Consider the following 20,925-nt stretch of genomic DNA (forward strand, 5'->3'; position numbering starts at 1 on the left):
GAGTCCAAAGCCGGTGCTCATGAGTGCTGATATACTGGGCAGAACCCTTCCCAACATGGTACCCACAGTCCCGGGGTCACAGGCTCCCTGAGATGTGAAATAAAGTTAGTGGTCGGTTTTCTGTCTCTGAAATTATTACCTCCTTTTCTCAATTTTTGTGACTTTACGGGCAAAGACATGGGAACAGAGACTTAAGAAGGGAAAGTGAGTTTCCTGAGCCTGGACTGATGCGTCACCCTGGAAGATGCCAGGCCTGGAAGCGGGGAGCTGAGAGCCCGCCTTGCTCTCCTGGGCTGTCACATCAGCAGTTCATCGGAGACAGAGGACAAAGGTGCCTCCTAAGTGGCAGGCAGGGGTTCTAACTGAAGGAGAGTGACGTGGTCCTGGGAGGAATGTGCCTTGGAAGGAGGCCTGGTTTTCCAGCAGAAGCCGGATCCGTCTGCCACTCTGTCCTCCACAGGTTTCTCTGCAGAACTGTCTCTCCTGTGACACTGTTAGGAGGTCCCTTGTTGAGCGTGGCAATGGGACAGGGCAATCCCCGGAGAAGCCCGGAGCAGTGTGGTCCTGCTGAGGGATCCGGATGGGGAGCCGCTCCCTGTAGGCACCCAGGCCTACCAGGCATGGGCTGGAGACCACAAGGGCACGGCAGAGAGGAAATGGAGGAAAGCACCCTGGGTCTGGATTTGAGAAGGGCTGGGCGTGAGTCTGCTTCCACCATTACCCAGGCTTCCCACGTGACCACTAGGCAGTCACTGTTTCTGGTTTCTTTGGCAGGAAAAACCTCCCTTATCTGCAGAATACAAGGGACTGCCAGGAAAACAACTGAGCGTGTTCCTGCTCTCAGGCACTCTCCAGTTTTAGGTGTCAGAAAGCCGCGCCCCGCCCCTGGGGCCTGCCAGTGTGCTGGGAAGGGACGCAAAAGCGCACTCAAGGTGAGGACAGTCTAGGGAACCCCACCAAGGTCCAGCGGCCAGAACTCTGTGCTCTCACTGCCAGGGGCCTGGGTTCAATCCCTGGTGAGGGAACCAAGATCCTGGAAACCAGGCAGTGAGGCCAAAAAACCAGTAATAAAAAGAAGAAGAACATCTAGAATTTAGGGTTAGCGACAGGAACACAGCAAGTGCTGCATATTCAGGGTGTGATGAGGGCGGTGGCAGGGCAAACGGAAAACAGGAAGGGACATTCCAGGCTGGGAAGATGCGTGAACAGAGGCGTGGCCACAAGTCTACATGTGACCTAATCTGGCAGCAGACGCACACCGGAGGGCGAACCTGAACAAGCCAGCCCCGTGGTGGGCTTTACCTGCCCAGTGCTTATCTCTTTAGTGCAGGATCTGAGGCCCCTGGCCAAGGGTACAACCCGGCCTGTGGCAGTGAAAGCACTGAGTCTTAACCACGGGACTGCCAGGGAATTTCCTCATCTGGCAATTTAAAACAGGGAGATTTAAAATGAAAAATCCAGATTCCCTACTCTTTTTAAAAACCAAAAGACCTGGCCCCACTGGGGTCATTTCCCCCGCAGCAATGTCCCCTGGAGTTCCTGACAGGGGGCGCAGCACACTCACTTTGCTGTCCGCTGCCTTTTCAACCCAGCCGACTTCGCTTGCTCCATGACTGCCTGACCCTGGCAGCATCTGAGCACGTGACCCCTCTCCAAACAAAACCTTCTGTTTGCAAAGGAGGTTTGTGAAGGGAACGAACGGAGGGCAGACACGGGTCCCTAGGGATGCCTAAAAGGGGGGATGTGGACTGGACCCAGGCTCGACAGCCTCCCTCTTCCGGTGCCCCTAGCCACAGCCAGCCTGCCCCTGCACACCTGACGTCTTTGCCCACGGTCATGGACGCGATCACTTTCTTCACCGCCTCCTTCTTCTTCTCCTTCTTGTCACTGTTCAGCTCTGCCTTCAGCTCAAAGATCTCCCCTAAAAAGAAGGCAGTGTGAGTGATCCATCTCCTCCTGCCAGGAGGCGATGCCCAGTCCCAAACCTCCAAAAGAACGGAAAGAAGGCAGGGAGGACACTCTGAGCTGCCCGCTGAGGGCAGTTTTAGGTCCTGGGCTCAGTGGGGAAGGCAGCAGAGGATGGAAACCTGGAGGTCACACTGAACTGAGGGGAGAGGAACCGTGGAAGCTATGGAGACAAGAACAGTGTGGACAGGCCCTGTTCAGCCAGACGGCTAAGAACACAGAGCGGGGCAGGGTCCTCCTCAGCCACCGCACCCAGCGCAGGATGGGACCTGGGGTGTAAGGTTTGAGAGGGGAGGGCAGGGTCTGCTCAGTTCCCACACATGGCTTTTCCTGTTTTCCTAGAGCCTCGAGTTAAAAGAGCTCACTCAGGGTTTCACTTCCTGAGCCACAAGTGGTGGCTCAGATCTGAAAATGGGAATTCAGCTGGCCTACAAGGGCTCCGGGGCTTGATAAACTGTTCTTAAGAACTTGAGGATCAGAAAAAAGCAGACGAGGAAGCAGGCCAGTTCAGGGCTCTGCTGTGGGCAGGGAGGCAGGCCCCTGACAGCCCCAGGGAGCGGCTGGTGGAGTGAGACAGGCCTCCTGCCCTCCAGACAGCTGCAGCCTGCCTCTCTGAGTCTTCTTCTGAGCCAGGAGCCTCCGTAGCTTCTTCCCATGCCTTTTCTCATTTCACCCTCACAATAGCTCCATACTTCCCCCTATTTTGCAGATGAGCAAACTGAGAATAGAAGTTCGGGAACTAGACAAGGGACACAGCCATGAGAAGGAAGGCCAAGATTCAAATCCAGGTTTGCCAGCTCCAGAGCCTGTGTGCTCTGGCCAACCCAGGACATTCGCTCTGCTTCTCTGAACGCACTTCCTCGTCTGCACTCTTGGCCTCGCCTGGGGCCTTGAAGTTTCTCCTTTAACAGTGGCGAAACGCTCAGCTCAGTGCCTGGTGCCCAGTGGCCAGTGTGAAAGGTGGCCATGATTATTACTAACTTGCCACATGACCCTTTGTCTGGGCTCCCTTTTTTGTAGGCGCGTCCTCGACTACTCTCTCAAGTCGCCTGGGGTGGGGGTGAAGCCGAAACTATCAGGAGCGGGGCAAGTGCTAGAGGAAGTTCTGGATGGATTTACATGGAAAAAAAAGAACAGGTTTTTTTTCGCGTTGTTGTTTTTTTTTTAATGACTGAACAATATGTGTTCAGCAAAGTACTTGCAATGAGAGGCGGTAAACAGCTTAATTGAGAACAATCAGGCAGCGCAGCCTGGGCAAGGCCACACTGAGGAAATTGCTCAATAGAGTCAGGAGGAATCTGCAGAGCTTGCAGTTCAAACCCAAGGCTCTGGAGTGCTGAGGGGACATAGCCCTTATCCTCCAGGAAACTGGGGACTGTATGTCCCTGATGTGGGATCCAGCAGACCCCATGACCCACCCTGAGCCCTGCTGCCCGGCTGCCCCTGCTTTGTTTGAGATGTTTGACCAGCTTCAGTCAACTGGGAGTCAACTGATGGACCGAGGCCCAGATCTCCTCAGCCCCAAGAGGGCTAGTGCAGTGAACCCAGAATCTGCCTGCTTCTGAAATGTCTCCTTCCTGTCATGGGCCCGAATCCAGTCAGTCACCGAGCCCACCTCCTCAGTCACACCAGGCACCCGCTCCACCCCCGGCAGCACCCCGGCCTTCCTCCCCAGCTCAGGAAACACTATCTCCCACGCTGAGCTGTGGTTCTGCCTCCCCCAGCCTCACCTACTTTGGTCCTTGATGAGAATCGGACCCTGACCTCTTTTTGCCTAAAACCATCACTGACGTCAAGTTTGGTCCCAGACATTTCCCTAGACTTTCTCCTCAAAAGAAAACCCACAAAACCCCCACACTGACCCCAATACGCTCAGCACTGCTCCCCCCGGCCTGGTTCACCAGGCCCTCTACACTGCCCCACCTCTCCTTCCAGCACTCTTCAGTAACGTGAGCCAGGCTTCCCTTTCCCCAGATGGACCCTGGGCCCAGAACCTGCCCCACTCCCCTCCCGCTCTTTACCTGGCTAGCTCCACCCAGGCCCCCCTCCCCCATATCACGGCACCCACTGCCGTTTAGAGTGATCACTACTGAATAAACTGTCCTCTCTGCCCAACAGCAAGCAAAGCCAGGCCAGAGATTCCATGCGTGCCCTCCACTGCACACGGCAGACACTCGGGGAAGTGGCCGCCCAGAGCAATGAATGCCTGAGTGCAGGCCCTGGCTCCGCTGACCCAAGGACAGGCTTTTCATCTGTTCGGCAGGCGAGTGCTGATCTCACTCGGACTGAAGGAAGGGAGAAGGAAGGGCCAGACAGAAAGACGCTTACAGGGCTAAAGCATGCTTGTCGACCACTACAGCAAACTCCACTTCCTGAAATGCAGAAACAACTCCAACACACAACAACACAGGTCTAGCTTAGCAAATTTCAATGCAGCAACTCAACAGACTGAGTCTTCAGAACTGTGGGGAAATGATTATGATAATGTCAGACGAAAAACAGGATATAAACTCTGACTTCAACCACGTAAAACACGTGCCCAAGGGTAAGTAAGGACAGTTATCACTGCGGAATTGCTGACAGGACTGTGTGCTTTCTTTCCTCTAGGGGGTGGAAAAAAATCCCTCATTTTAGACAACTCAAAGCCATGGGACCAAAAGAGGACCTTTTTTTTCCTGTACTTGGAGCTAATGCCTTTTCCTTCTGGAATTCTGAAGGAAGTGGTCAACTTCTTACACCATCAGCAGTTCAAATTTCCGGATCCACAAGGTGAAAAATGCTCTGCGTGATTCTCGCCATTCATTTCCAGGCCTCCACCCAACCTCACACTCCACTGCTACAGGGAGCAAGCAGAAATGTAGGGCAGAGAACAAGGAGACGACCCCACGATGAAACAAACAGTACCTTTCTTAGTCGTGGTGAAGTACTTGGAGTCCGTCATTTTGGTCCCTTATCTGTGACGAGACTCTGCAAGACAGAAGAAAAGGTGACTTGCCCTGTGTTCCATTCCATTTTGATTTCACAAGAGGGGAGGATGATCCAGTGCAGGCCTGGCAAGGGAAGAGAGCTTCTCATCTCTTCACTGGGCTAATGAGCTGTTGGATGATAGCTGACTGGGTTCTAGAAGGAAACTCTGAAGGATCTACCACAATTTTGAATGTGCATATCCTTTGGCCCAGCAGTTTTACTCCTAGGAATCTCTCCCATAGAAATACCTGCACAGGAAACGAGGGTTTTACATCCTGCGGTACTGTCCGTAACAATGTGCCACTGGAAATAAATGCCCATGAATAAGGGAATGGCCCAATACTTCGCAAGAGTCCAAGGATGAAAAAGCACTTAACGATCATGGTTACAGCAGCCCCTACGTGGTGCTCACTCTGTCCAGCACTGTGTTAAGTGCTCTGCACACGTGAGCTCATCACAGCCTCAGGAAGGTACCAGCATTGCCTGTAGAGTCAAAAGTGCTTGGAAAACGCCGAGTTTAAAAAGCCAGGGGGGACTTCTCTCCCCAGCTGTTTTCAGGCTTCTCTAACAGTGACAGGCATTAAACTTCTCTAGAAAGGGTGGGAATCGACACTCTGCAAGCTCCACAGCACTCTCCAAACCTAACTGGTTCATTTTCTCAAAGCATCTCTCAGGACATCTCCCAGCATAAAACTTACGGTGTGAAGTGCTGGTCTACGGCAACAAGGCAAAGAGAGCACCGAGAAACTCTCGCTCATTCCACATTCACTGAGTACCTACCACAGAGCCCCAATGGTTCTTCTCGGTCAACACATGAGAGACAAAAGAAGCCACAGAGGAGCCTAGTACCCCGGGCACATGGCAGAGGCTTCTGGGGTTGTTCTAACATTTATTAAGAAGCTGTCACTGGGGACTTCCCTGGTGGTCCAGTGGTTAAGGCTCTGCAAATCCAAGCAGGGAGCATGAGTCTGATCCCTGGTTGGAGGACTAACATCCCATAAGATGTGTTATGCGGCAAAAATTAAAAAATAAAAGGCTATCATTTACTGAACTCCTATTAAGCCAGGGACTTTATACCCATTATCTCATTTAATCCTACCAGTAAGGTAACTGCTTTTATCCCTTTTAATATACGAGGAAGCCAAGGCTCAGGGATGTCAGGTAACTTGCCCTAGGTCACGTGGCTTATAAGTGGCTGGACTGGGAGGCCATTTCAGGTCCCTCTGAGCTCAGCACCTGTGCTCTATGGATGCAGAATTCTCCTTCCCCCAGGTGAGAGCAAGGACAGACCCTGACAGTGACTTAGGGACTTGGTCCAAAAATCCATGAGACTTTCAACCTCCAGTCCAACCTCCAGTTTCACATGGTACAGAAAACCGCACAACCCAAAAAACAGACATGTGAATGGGGAAAACCCACTCACTGTGTCCCTTCTATTGCTCAAACGTGTAAACCGTTAACACCTTCTTTCAATTCATGACTCCTTGCGGGTGAGATGAAGGTTGCTGTTGGGATGGCTGTGAGAGTCAAGGATCATTTCAAAAGTCCCTGGAAGCAAAGCCAACAATAGCTCCCCTCCAGCCCAACTGTACTTTTCCAGTTTAAGCTTCTACTTATGGCGGGATGGCCATGGGACTGTTCCCCAACTGAAACGCCCAAAGGTTTTGTTTCAGGAACCAACGCAGAACCGATACATGCTGTGTCTCGGGGCTGCCTTAGAGCCTTTGTGGATCCTGTTAGGATAAAAGAATAAAGGCTTTGCTGACAAAAGTATAAAGAAAAAGACTGAATTCCACATTCTTTTTGCTTTGTCAGGTTGAAAAGGATGACGGCACTGTTCTGAGGGAGCTGCGGGAAAGAGTGGACGACACAGCTGGTGCCTGCAGTCCCAGCAGCAGGAGCTGGGGCTGCAGACAGACCCACGCAAGCAGGACCCGAGACGGCCTGGAACGCAGCCGCATCCATCCTCCGAACAAGCATGGCCAGGGCTCAGCAGATTGTTGTTGAAAGAAATGAAAAGTGGTTGTTCAGTGGAATAGCCCAGGGAGCCTCGGCCTGCTCTCCAACTGCTATTAGGTAACTGTTTAAGCATCCTACAGGAGTTGACATACGTTAAAAATAATTCCCTTCTGAGCATACAGAGAGCCATCTTCTCAGAGAAACCTCCCCAATCTAGAGGCTGTTTCTGGAGCTCTAAGAATGTGCAAGTAAAAGAGACAATGGCATGTCTGTCACTCAAGAAAAAGCTGCCTGGCTTCAGAAGTCACATGTGATGACAGCATCAGCAGAAGCATCCAGAACAGGAGTCCACCTTGTTTCCCAAGGTTCAATTCAGTCTAAGAAGAGGGAACAATGAAGGCAAGAGGGGTTAAAAATCACAGGCCAAGACAGTCACAGAAACCAAGGCACAGACGCCTCCAGTGTCAAGCCCAGAAGGAAGTGAAAGCGAGCACAGCGGACACTACCTGAGGCGGCTCACCGCGGTGCAGCCCAGAAACGCCCTTCTCGGGTAGAGGGGGCTGTCGGGGCTGGCCCCTCATCCGCAGGCACCACACAACATCTGGGGGCCCTGGGACCCGACAGGTCTGTGGTGGATGCAAGCACCCAGGTGGAGGACAGAGCGGGAGAGCTGCTCTTCGGGGGAATTAAAGAAGGCTGCAGGGTCGGCCAGTGAAGCTCTTGAAGATACGAGGCCTCTCACAGGTGCTAAGCAGCTCCTCGCAAACTTAAACTGCCACCCCGCACGCCGGCTGGCGCTGGCAGCCTCTTCCCTCTGCAGTATCTACCTCGCCTATCCCTCTGCAGAGGGCCTGGTGGGACTGGGGATGCAGAAACCATATCCCTCTGAAGTCATTCCACATATAGGAAATTAAAGCCGAGGAGGAAGGGGAAGACGGGGAGAAATGAAAATGCTATTGCAAAGCCGTCCCAGAGCTCCGATTAAAAACCCTCCCCTCACAGGGTAAGGTCCCCTGCACCCTCCGCGTGGCTCTACAGAGGGTGGCGGCCTGCTTGTATCCTCTCACCGCGGGTGCCTCTAGGATGCTGGCGCAAGAGAGATTTTTCATCCTCTCTGCAGGAGTGGGAAAAAACCCCACGGTTCAGTCAGACTCTGAGCTCAGGGCAGGCTGGTGCTTTTCTTGGCCCCGCTCAGCTGTCGCCAGGTACCGCGTCCCTAACGAATGCAGGCCACAGGGGCCAAGGCTCTGACCCTCTACATGAGCCACGATTGAATGCAAGCAGCCAATTTAGGCAAGAAAATGCTGAGGGTTTGGATTCCATCTTTGGAAGTGGCAAGGTGCATCAGAACAAGCAGCAACTGGAGGGACTTTCTGCTTCAGACCCTGCTACGGCCAGTGTGATGAGTCATTTCTGCTAAGGATGGGGCCTTCTAGGCTAGGACACCCCTCAATCTCAGCATTTACAGGCCAAGGGATGCCTCGAGGGCACGGTGCAGTCCAAATTCAAAGCAGGGCACACCTGGAAGGACCGGTTTGTCCCCACCTTTGTCCTCCCTCCCCACACCCGCTCTCAGAAGATGACTTTGAGGCCACAATCCCAGGGCCAGGTCCTGCTAATTTCACTTCTTCTTTTTTTTCAATTCTATTGACTGGGCTGCTTCTCCTGCCACTAGGCTTAAGGAAAGGAACTGAAAGAAAGCCTGAAACACAGCAGTTTTCTCTCACATTTTCTAGAACTATAAAGAAGTTCTTGGTGAGAATCACTGACACGCTGGCCAGGAACAAAGACGCAATTTAAAAGTGGAAAAAGGAAAGACTTTGAATTTTAGCCACTGGAGTTAGGGCTAGGTTTAAGAAAAAAAGTCCTCAACACCTTTCAAATTTCTGAGTCATCATCACAAATCTAAATGTAATTTTATGAACAGGAGATTAAAAATATCTTTCTATGTTGTAAGCTAATACATTAAGGGACTTCCCTGACCACATTATGGGAATTCCCTGGTGGTCCAGCGGTTTAAACTTCAAGTTCCCAATGCAGTGGGCATGGATTCGATCCCCAGTCGGGGAACTGAGATCCCACTACTATGGCCAAAAAAAAATTTTTAAGAAAATGTTGAATGTATTTGAACTTTTCTCCAAGGTCTCATATTTACTAACAGCAATTAACTGAGCTGTTAACTGGGGCTTCCATGGTGGCTCAGATGGTAAAGCGTCTGCCTGCAATGCAGGAGACTCAGGTTCAATCCCTAGGTCAGAAAGATTCTCTGGAGAAGGAAATGGCAACCCACTCCAGTACTCTTGCCTAAAAAATTCCACGGACAGAGGAGCCTGGTGGGCTACAGTCCATGGGGTCACAAAGAGTCGGACATGACTGAGTGACTTCACACTAGAATTAACTGAGCTGAGGTTAATTTTAGTTGAAAGTGGCTAGTTTAAAAAATTACAACACTGGATATAGAATTGGGGAATACTGTGTGATCATGAAAAAGAATGAGGCAGTGCTACACACACCTGCGCAATACTCTCTAAGCTATTACATGAAAAAGAGCAAGATGCAAAACTATATGTAGTGTACTACAATCTCTATTAAAAATTAAAATAGTAGTGTACTACAATCTCTATTAAAAATTAAAATAGTAATAAAACAGAAATACGCAAGTGTTTGCAAATGTATGGACAATTCTTGAGGGTAAATAAAAGTTGAGGGCTTCCCTGGTGGCTTAGTGGTAAAGAATCCACCTGCAAATTGCAGGGGACACGGGTTTGATCCCTGCTCCAGGAAGATCCCATATGCTGAGAAGCGAGCAAGTCCATGCGCCACAACTATTGAGCCTGCGCTCCAGGGCCCAAGAGCTGCAACCACTGAGCCCCAGTGTCTCAACTACTGAAGCCTGAGTGTTCCAGAATCCATGCTCCACAGAGAAGACACCACGATGAGAAGCTCACGCGTCACAACCAGAGAGCAGCCCCTGCTCACTGCAACTAGAGAAAAGCCTGCACAGCAGTGAGGACCCAGGACGGCCCAAATAACAAATAAATACAATGTTTAAGTGACTATGACCATCAATTAAAAAAAAAACAAAAAGCTGACAGAGGTTTCCTCGAGAAAGCAAGCTGGATGCCAAGAGACTGAACTTTACTGCCTACCTTTGTCTGCCTTGGGAGTTTTACGTCCTGTGCATGGATCGTCTCCTTCAATACAATGCAGTTTAGAAAACTATGCCACGTCTAATCCAAAGCACTCCCCCACCCCACAGGCTCCTGCTTCAGTCTGCCCCAGACGTGCCCCTCCAGAGCCCCTCCAGAGCCAGACGGGCAGAAGCTTGCTCGACAGCTCACTCAATCACCCTGTGCACTTTTCCACAGCCCTCCTCACGGCTCTATTCAGGATCTGTCCTGTCTGATGTTGTCAACCCAGTGACTAGCATGATGTCTGGCACATTCCAGGAGTTCACCAAATGTCTGCAGACAAAATGAAAAGACAGGTTCCCAGAGCAGCTAGAAAACCAAGGACCCATAACAGATCAAAACAACAGGACTCCTTGATGAGTGCCAGACGGTGACGACTGGGCGAACCGGGAACATAAGGCTTTGCAGTTAACTTTCTGCAAACATAGCAAGACTGACCCAAAGCCGAGATGGCCAGCCAGGAACTCTAGCCTTGCTACCAGCAGCTGAATGACCCTGGGCAGATTCCCCCACCTCTGGGCCTTACTTTCTCCAGTTATCAAGGCAGAATTCAACCAGATCCTTGGCCTTTCAAGCTGCATCCCCTCCATCATCCCATTTTGAAATTGTTTAAAATAGAAGTGGACCTGCTCTGGCTGCAGGGAGGGGAGGGCCCGGAGCCTGGCTCCTTCCACTATGCCCACTTCTCTCCCCATCACCAGGGGCCTGCAGACAACCCCCTGTTCCACAGAAAAGTCTGAAAACAAAGTTTAGAGGACCAAGTCCCTCCAGCATCTCATGTTCTAGGATCCCCTGCTAGAGGAGAAACCCACTTCCTCACCAGTCTTCCTGTGTATCAAACAAGAGAAATGGAGCACGGTCATTCACAGAGCATGACAGAAAACGTCTCCAAGGGGAACAAAAAGAAAACGACTTCAGAAGGCAGCAGGGCCAGCAGGCCTCATCAGGTCTTCAGCAGGAGGGGCAGCGCCAACAGGCCAGGCAGGCCCCCAAGTGGCCGGCCAACAGCCAGGGAGAGGGCTCTCCCAGTCTCAGGGCACTGATTCATGTCTCGGCAACCTGCGCTCTGCAGTCAGCCGAGAAGTGTGCAGCTGGCAGTGCCAGCGCAGCACACTGTCAGCGGCCAGAGCCGGGGCCGGGGCCGGCCAGAGTCTGTCAGTGGCACAGCCAGAGAAGTTCAGGAAAGGAGATGGGAAAGAGCATCTGATGAGGTCCGAGTCGGCTCCCAGACCCACCTCTGAGTTCAAGGATATCTGCACAGGGAAAACCGATCCCCAGAAGTCTGGGCTGCTGGCTTCCAGCTTCAGTGCTGAAACCGTCACTGTTAACCTTGCCTGAAGAATGGATTTCAGAAGCCTGCTCTGAGGCAAGTGTCAGCTCAAGGACAGTCAAGACTCAGCTACGGGAGTGGACAGAAGGGGCTAGGGGAGTGCCACCGTCTCTTGGAACACAAAAGCCAAACTTGAACCAAACTATGTTTTGCTGTTTCAGTTCTGTCTCAAGGGCAGAAGTTGATTCATTTCACGATATCCCCCTACTCCTGCCATGCCACGTCAAGTCTGGACACAAACAACAAAGGTTTGTGTCCATTCAGTTCAGTTCATTTCAATCGCTCAGTCGTGTCCAACTCTTTGCGACCCCATGAATCATAGCACACCAGGCCTCCCTGTCCATCACCATACACCATTTAATACAGACGATGTTTACCAGAGATAATGATTCTACTCACCACCCAGTAATTCTATCCATCGCTCCTTGCCTGTCTGACAGTCCCCTTTGCAGGAGGATACCTCACAGGTGAGTACTAAAGTTCACATTACTGACAGGGAGACAGGTAAGGCCATCTTGAACAGTAAAAGGTGAGTCAGCGGTAGAGAAACCAGATTTCAGACTTTCTCTCTGAGACAATGTAGTCACCAAGCCGAGATCGGCTCTTTCGAGCCGGCTCAACTGCTACGAGAAAGTAAGTTGTACTCTTCTTTGGGTTTGGAACAAGATTTGAAACACAGGTGGCAGTGGCTGCGGTAATGACAGCCATCTGTCATGCACTGTGGGCCAGAAACTACATAGTTTTACATGTAATCCTCACAGTGATCTGTGAAAGTACTGATAATATCCCAAGTTTACAGATGGGAAAACTACAGCCCAGAGGGGTCCAGGCATTTGTGTGGAGTCACACAGCTGGAAAATGGTAGTACCAACACTCTCTACCCGAGCCCCACAATGAGGTCACATGTGTCCCACCGTGTCTAGAGAGGCAACTCCTCCTCTCTGACGAAGTCCTGGCAGAAACACACACACTCCAGGCTAAATGGTGCATGAAGTATGTTGCCAGACATCCCTGCCGAGTCCCTCGAAGGTTGAATTACAGGTTGTTTTAGGGCCAGCCCATCCAGCTGGCCCTAAACGTCAAGTTTGGTAACGTGCCCAGCAAAAGCCCGTCTGGGTGAGCTCACTGAGTTACGGGCCTCCTGGGATCTGGATGAAAACTGATTAGTCAAAGTCAATCTTCTGAGACCCACTAGAAACTGAAGTCTCAAAATGAAAAGGAACCGCAGGCAAGCAAACGGCACACGCAGAGGTTCTATCAGCTGAGTCTCCAGGACTGAATTCTAGCTTCAAGGGCTGGTTCTCAACTAATCTCCAAGCAAGCAGCAATGCGTGGAAAGATCTGCTGCCAAGTAAAAGAAAAGTTCCTTGAACACAAAATAATAGGGGTTTCTTCTAAACAGTCTTTAAATTAATGAAGATGAGAAGACAGGACCAGAGACTACAGAACTAGGCTCCGAAGACCTTGGTTTTCCTGCCTATACATTGGGAACACTTTCCGAAAATCTGTCTCATTTTGGATATAGTCTGGGACTTTGCCCCACACAGGAGCGCGCACACACACACACACACACCCCACCCCACCCCACCCCAAGACAAAGCAGTCTTCCCTGCTTGCTCTTTCAGTTTCCAAGGGCAGGGGACAGACCTCAGGGGAACAGCCAAGAAATCATGACCTCCAGATAATGCCCACCAAAGCTCAGACTTTGAAATGGGGGCCTCAAAGGAAGCCTTCTTGGATTGACAGGGGCTTGGCGGGACGTGAAAAGATGCATCAGATTTGCAGAGGGAGGGGCGAAGGTGATACGGAGAAGACCCACAAGATGCCAGCAATACAAAGAGTGAACTGAGAATCACTAAACCAACAGGAACACTGGCTGGGACACGGGCTCTCTGCTGATTTATGGCCCCTGTCATTTAACCCATTTAAACAAGGGGATCAGAGATGCCGACAGAGGAGTGACACATCCAGGGCCAAAACAAGTGCACGAGCTTAGGAGTGTGCAGGCAGGGTCTTGGCAGGGAAAGGAGCACACGAGGCTGGGCAAGAAAGGATGCGATTCAAAGATAGCCCTGGATGCCAGGGTGAGCTGGACCTGCCAGCAGATGCGGTAATCTTATCAAATGCCAAGTCTCATGCTAACAAGCACTGGGCTCACTGATCACACCCTCCTCTGTGAAACACTCTCTTCTCTGGGTTCAAGGATGCCATGCTCTCTGCTCTTCCTCCTACCCCACAGTCTAGCCTTTGTTATAAAAACATATTTATATTCTCTGTTTTTCCCCCTCCATAATGAAATTCCATAAGGATAAGGGTTTTGTCCATTCTGTTTCCTGCTATGTTCCAAGCTCCTAGACTGGTACGGGGCAAGTAGGAGGTGCTCAGTCAATATGCAAATGACTAGGGCTCACTTCTCTTGGGGAAATTTCATGTAAGCCAGCCTCAGCTAAAGAACAGCCTCCCAATGTTAGTTTCACGGGGTGTGCCAGGGTCGGAGCTCCATCTGTTCTGGTTGTCAAATTATTTTGACAAAATTGAAATTGAGACTGTCAAACACCCTGGTACATTTTCAGCCACTAGATGGAAGGTAAATAAATACACGATAAGAGAGAGAAGAAAGGGCAAAGGGTAGAAGATCAGGTCGCAGCATCTCCAGCGGGAGAAATCTTCAGGTCACTTCCCTCAGATCCCCACCCCCGGCCCTGGGCACCAGCTCAGAAGAGCTGCAGGAGGCAGGGGTACAAACGCCGGGGAAGCGGGGCGGAGGGGCCCTGACACTGGCTATGGCACAAGCTCGGGAGGCCCTCCCCTCTGCCTGTAACCCTCCTGGCCCACAGGCCTTCTTCCCGGTGCCTCCAGTTGCCAAGCTCTTCACTGCCTTCTACTTGCTGATACTTCTGCCTGGATTAGACTCATCCTTCAAATCTCAGCTTAGGTGACATCAGTGACGTCACCTCAGACACCACCCCTGAACGCACTAAGTAGGTATTTTTCTGTCCTCATAGCCCAGTGCTCCTATTCACATATTCACTGAGTCATACATAGGTCTATATGCTGGGGATGAAGCAGTGAACTAAACAGACAAAAACCCTTCCCCTCATAGAGATTACATCCTAATGGTAGACTGGAATGACAAGCAAGATAAATGAGTAATATACGTACAGTATCTCAGACAGTGAAAAATGCCGTGGAGAAAAGGAAAACAGGGACGGGGGTGTGAGGGAGGGGAGTGCGAGGCTGAAATTAACCAGGATGGCCACAAAAGGCCTCCTTGAGAAGGCGACAGGTGACACTGCCTGGGGAAGAGCCTTCTAGGCACAAAAATAACGCAAAGGTAGGAATGTGCCCAGCCTGTGTGAGAAACAGCAGGGAGGCAGTGTGGCCTGAACAGAGTGAGCTATGAGGGGGCAGTGGGTCATGAGGTCAGGGGAGGATGGATGGGGCCTTAAAGGTCAAGGTCAGGACTCCGGCTTTTACTCTGAATGAGCAGAGTCCCTGGAGGGTTTTAAACAAGAGTCCTTCTATCTGGCTTATGCTTTAACCAGAGCAAGCAGCTGTGCCTCGTTTCCCTCATGACTTACCCGTTTTTGTAATTATTACATCTGTTCTCTATTTCTTCTTGGTCTCCCCCCCATTGCAATGTGGTAAGCCACCCAAGGGCAGAAACTGTGTGGCTTGTTTACCTGTCACCACGTTTAGCCCAGTGCCAAGCACACAGCAGGGCTCAATAAATACTGAATCAATGAGTGAATGTTAAGGCATACAGAGGCTCTGACCTCAGGGTCTCAACACCCAGCCACCCGGCCCTTAGAGATCGGACAGTGAAGACCGCAGAGACAGACTCCTCTTATACCTGGCTCTAACGAAATTTTGTCTTTCTACTCTAAATAAGCTTAGGACCCTAAAAGCTATTAGGGTGTGATAAAAAGTATGTGCCACCCAAGTCGAGTACTCTACAGAGCTCAGCTGTAACAAACGTCTTCAGTGCTGAAAACCAATATTAAAGGCTTGGTTTTAAAGCTTTCGAGACCTGACTTCCAAATCTACCAGTCTGTGGCTCTAGTCCACGGAGGAGACGGAGGATCAGTGACTAAGACATCCTGGCTGATGAACTCTGGGCACTCTGTAGTCAACCAGCCATACTGTTACTCTAACCAGAGAAGGCCTCCCAACTTCAGCGAGACTCTCTTAGTAGAGGTCAGAGGTCAAGCCCAATGCTAAAGAACCTAAAAAGCATGAGGCTTGGGAGAAGAACCACAGCCAAGCCCTTCCTCAGCTCTATTAAAAGCAGGAGACAATTCAAGAACAAGGAGTTGGGAAAGGAAAGGTGGCCCCAGCAGGTACAACCCAGGCACTTGAGGGGACTGCATAGCCTAACAGGCACAACCATACTACAGCTCATGAGAATTACTATGTCTCGTACTTAAGGGGTGAGGCTAAGGCAAGTGAATACGTACAAAGTCCTCAACGGTATCCAGCCCACCAAGAGCTTGATGAACGTTAGCCACTTTTATTCCTACACAGGGAGAGCCGTTACCACTGGCTCCTCCCTGCTGCTCCCCAACCCCCAGGTCTCTGGAGGCCCTGGAGCACTCTGGGAGCAGGAGCAGCTGGAGACTAGTTAATCCCACCACAGGGCGGATTTCTCCCGACCCTCCTGGGGTGATATGAGGAAGGATGGGAGATCATCTGCGAAGTGCTTTGAGTTCCCCAGGAATCCTAAAAGTTCAGTGCAATATCCACTCACTCATTGATTTACTGAGCACCTACTATGTACCAGATATTTCACTAGGTGCTAGAGACACAGACAGTTCAGACAAGTCCTCTCCAAAGGTTAAGAGCTGCTTACCTAGAAGACAGCCAAGTACACAATGACAACACACTGATCAATGCCTCAAGACATTTAGCCAGGCTGCAGGTGGGGGTGGGGGGGAGGGGAGATGATCGATGGGAAGCACCAAGCACTGGTCTAGAAAAAAGGGGCATGTGTGACAGGAACCTGTGTTCAGGAGGTGGGACCAGCACAAAGCAAAGACACACAGGTAAACAACTGGGCTGGCAGAAGTCCAAAGCAGCTGAATTTGACTGGAACTCGGGAAGAGGCTGAAAGTTGGAGAGATGAGGCAGGAGAACCCAGCAGGGGTTAGAGCTCAAAAGGCCTTTAAGGCAAGCCAAGAAATGTGAGTTTCAGCCGAGAGCAAGGAGGGTCCACGGATGGATATTCAGGTAGAACTGTTTAAAAAATATGTATTTATTCAGCTGTACTGCGTCTTAGCTGCAGCACATGGGATCTTCTGTTGCAACCCACGGACTCTCTAGTTGTGGAGTATGGGCTTAGTTGCTCCGCAGCATGTGGGATCTTAGTTCCCTGACCAGGGATTGAACCCGAGTCCCCTGCATTGCAAGGCAAATTCTTAACCACTAGGCCACCAGGGAAGTCCCCTCAAGTAGAATTATTTTAAAAAGACTCCCTACTTGCCTAATTAATATTTTCTCTCTGGAGCTGTTCATTCCTCTCTGTGGGAAGAGAAAAAGAACACAAAAATAATTCCTGGGCTGTGAAAATTTATCAGTGATCTATCTTAGGCCAAAAGATCTATTCAGAAAAAGAAATACCTACAAGTAACAGAAGCCCCTTTGGCTTTTGGAAATACATTGGAGCACAAAACTCATAACCAAGCTATGCTGGCTCACCGTTAGCACACCACACATTGGTGCCAAGCATGGGGGTTTTCGGGAAGTGAGCAAGCAAGTCACGCAACAGCTTCAAGGATAACTAGAAAAAAGATGAAAGTCCACGCCCAGAGCTAGCAGGACCAACAGACTGAACTTGTTCTGAAACACTTTAAGGAAGTGAAACAAGAAGGATGGGAGAAGTCCTGTGTACACAAAGGTCTCTGCAGAAAGAAACCAGGCCCCCAGGAAACATCAACTGCCTAGGGTCAAGGCACTCACCACAACAGACTCTGCACAAACGTCCTTGTCCAGCTTCCACATGAGTCAGTGCTGAGGGGGAGGGGAAGGTGGTGGTATTATTGTAGAGCTGAGGTAAAGGTGGCTCTGGGTCACACTACCAAGAAGCTGCCGAACTGGGAGGAGAATCCACGATAACAGATGGGGGGACAAGAAAGGCTCTTTCCACCACACTGCTGAGCTCTTCAAGTCGCTCAGGTGAAGCCTCTATTCAAACCACACTCAACAGTTAAACTTCATACAATGTCTGAGGGATCTGAGTCTTTGCCAACACTAGTGAAGCCACTCTTCATGAAGCTGCCCTGAGGGGTCGAAGGAGCCTGGTGGGCTCAACTCAGGATAGGGAGCCAGACACTCTGAGCGCTGCTCATGTTCCTACCGTCTGTGATGAGTCACTTCATCTCAAATCCTCCTTTGGAAGGATGGGGATCAGGTGACAATATTAAGTTTCTGTGAATTCAATGGAACTAGGAAAACAGACAGTGGAGTTTAAAAACAGGTACTGCAATGTAATATTTATACCCCAGCTTTCTTTATAAGTGTGTGGAAACCCTCACAGGTTCATTAGGCTTGTAAAACCTAGGAGTGGGTAGGAAGTCAGCAGGTCTGTGCTGCTATCAGGGAAACTGAAGCAGAACTGCAGCAAGTGAATGCCTACAACCAAGTAAGGCTCAGACTCACAAGACCTAATCCTCTGGCCATGAAACCACCTCACTGTCTCCCAGGCAAGATGCCATGGGTCCTGCACTTTTCTGAGACTCAGGTCCTTGCCGTGGGAATGCTCTTCAAGAACCTAGAGCCAAAAGATACCCTAGGGGTCATGTGGTTCCTCCCCTTACTTGAAAAAGAATGCAGCTCAACCACTCTCAAGAGAGGTTCAGCATATTCTTAAATTCATTGCATGGCTAGACTGTTTTATGTCTCGCAGTTCTCAACAGTCGGGAAAAACGTCCCTTCTTGCCCTGAACAGTAATCAGTTATAGCAATAGCCTGCAAGACCATTTCATCCTAAAGAAGTGAATCAATGCTCCTTAGGAAGGTTAGATGAGAAGCAAGAAAGCTACATATATATATATGTTGTTGTTCAGTCGCTCAGTCGTGTCCGACTCTGCAACCCCATGGACTGTAGCCCACCAGGCTCCTCTGTCCATGGGATTCTCCAGCAAGAACACTGGAGTGGGTTGCCATTTCCTTCTCCAGGGAAATATATCTTTATATGCTGCTGCTGCTAAGTCGCTTCAGGCATGTCTGACTCTGTGCGACCCCATAGACGGCAGCCCACCAGGCTCCCCCATCCCTGGGATTCTCCAGGCAAGAACACTGGAGTGGGTTGCCATTTCCTTCTCCAGGGAAATATATCTTTATATAGATGCAAATAAATTTAATGGCGGCTAAAGATATTAAACAGCCCCTAAACACCAACCTTGCTTCAGTCGTAGCACGCTGCAGGTCCCTGCGAGCCCAGGTAGGAACCCTGGCACTCATCCATACTACCCGATTGACCTTACAGGTGTGATTTAACTTTTCTGCACCTCAGTTTCCTCGTGGATAAAATGGGGATAATAATAGTGGCTACCTCACAAAGATTGCTGAGAAGTTTAAATGAGGCATGCTAAGCACGGTGCCTGCACACAGGTCAGCAACCAGCATTTCCATCAGTAGTTCTGGCATTATTACAGGGGTCCCCAGTTACCCCATCTGTGAGGCGCCTACGGACAGACCCAACCTCTGTCCAACCCCACCCTAGAGGCGGTGGCGCCAGGCCGTTTCATAATTTTTTTTTTCTTTTTTTGAACCTTGGCAAAGAGATAAGGTCCTTAACGACGAGGAGGCCTCAGGACAGCCACGGCGGTGAGTGTGCAGGGGGAACCAAGACCCGAAGAGAAGTTTCCTGTCAGGCCAGGCGCAAGTTCCCCTGGGCCTAAGTCTAGGAGTCTTAACGGGAGGACTCCCCGGCAGGGACTGCGGACCTGGGATGGCTGGGGTGCACGCCGGCGGCCAAGGGGGCGCGAATGAATGAACCCGCAGCCCTTCTCCCTCCTCCCGGCCTGGGAAGCCACCCTAGACCCTCCAGCGCCCCGTCCTCTCCGTGACCTTTGACCCCAGAAACCCCTCACCTCAGACTCCCGACTCCCCGCCCCACTTCTTCTCTGGTCTCGCCGGGCTCCCCGCTTCCTCACCCGCAGGTCCGAACGGCTCCTGACGCCACGGTGCGGCTCGACGCGGCAGGAAAATGTCCGCGGCCTTGTACTCCCGCTCTCCCGGTGCGCCCGCGCCGCCGGACGCTCGGAGCCCCGCGGCTGTCACCTGCCAGGCGGAAGTGAGCTGCCCGCGCCCGGGCACTTCCGGTGGACGCACAGGCTGGGGGCGGGGTCAAGGGTACAACCCGGGCGGGGGCGGTGACAGCGAGGCGGGGCCAAGGGGCGGGGCGTCGGCGTTAACTCCGCCCCCGACATGTTGCTGCTCCGCCGAGCACAAAAAACCACGAGATGGTTAGATGGCATCACCGACTCAATGGACAGGAGTTTGAGTGAACTCCGGGAGTTGGTGATGGACGGGGAGGCCTGGCGTGCTGCAGCCCATGGGGTCGCAAAGAGTCGGACACGACTGAGCGACTGAACTGAGCTGAACTGAGCCTATATAACGTGATGGAGGTGGAGAAGATCATAGAGACTTTGAGGTCTATTTGTCTACTTTGTTTTGAGGTCGGCTTCCCTCTGTGTTACAAACAGGAAAACTCAGTCTCTGAGAGGCGCCGGTGTTGCTCAAGATCACTTACCTGTGGAGAGAAGAGTTAAACTAGAGCTGTAAGTCTAACCTACCGCTTGAAGCAGCCCTTCGGGAAATTCCGCGTCATCAGGAAAACCTCACACTCTCCAAGGAGAACTTCATAATGTTCCATTTCCCATTTGCTGGGTCGGCCAGGCTAGGGTTGCTATAGGTATCTCATTCCCAACTCTGGTACTATTAACTTTCTCCTCCTCTTAGATAATTTCTGATCATCCTCTTAAAATATATTTAAAATAATATTTGCATTATGGAAATATACAAGTAAGCAAAAGGAGATTTAAAAAACCCTGCAATCCTGCCACCCTGAGACAATTTTTAAAATTTGGGTGAATATCCTTCTAGACTCGATATATCCATTCAGTATTTTTCATTCACAAAGATATTGGTAAGAGTTTCCCAAAACAATAAATACATTTCTATTTGGTGTTTTCCAATATCTGCATGGAATTCCACAGTATGGATGGCACCACTGTTCTCCGAAACAGTACCCTACAGGTATGCACTTTATCACTAGTCTGTTAATATTATAAAATGTATATTATATTATACATTTATATATGTATGTATAAATATATTTATATATTATATAATTATAAAGTATATAATATATACTTATTTGTAATATTATATTATACATTATGTATACATATATAATGTATATATTATATAAATAATAAGCAATATATTAATAATATCTTAGAAATATATAATATATAAAATATATATAATATATAAATATATTATAAAAGA

The 20,925-nt window shown here is 50.3% G+C and overlaps 1 protein-coding gene across 3 annotated transcripts in view; it reads right to left on the reverse strand.

The window, feature by feature from the left end:
* The window catches only part of AP1B1 (adaptor related protein complex 1 subunit beta 1), a 44,922-nt gene extending 25,198 nt beyond the window's left edge, over positions 1–19,724 (reverse strand). For 2 of the 3 annotated variants that reach the window (XM_055404547.2, XM_088828310.1), the window contains exons 1-3: positions 19,566–19,724; positions 4,870–4,932; positions 1,816–1,921 (exon numbers count right to left, since the gene is read on the reverse strand). In XM_055404547.2, the coding sequence (XP_055260522.2) occupies positions 1,816–1,921; positions 4,870–4,906 (143 nt within the window). In that variant the 5' untranslated portion in view covers positions 4,907–4,932; positions 19,566–19,724. Of the gene's footprint in view, positions 1–1,815; positions 1,922–4,869; positions 4,933–19,502 lie in introns of all 3 variants that reach the window. The other variant, XM_055404548.2, reaches the window with a different exon arrangement.
* Positions 19,725–20,925: the final 1,201 nt, after the last annotated feature.

The sequence above is a fragment of the Moschus berezovskii genome, chromosome 19 (assembly GCF_049115385.1).
Source record: "Moschus berezovskii isolate FMDL1 chromosome 19, NW_MosBer_1.0, whole genome shotgun sequence".
Lineage (NCBI taxonomy): Eukaryota > Metazoa > Chordata > Mammalia > Artiodactyla > Moschidae > Moschus > Moschus berezovskii.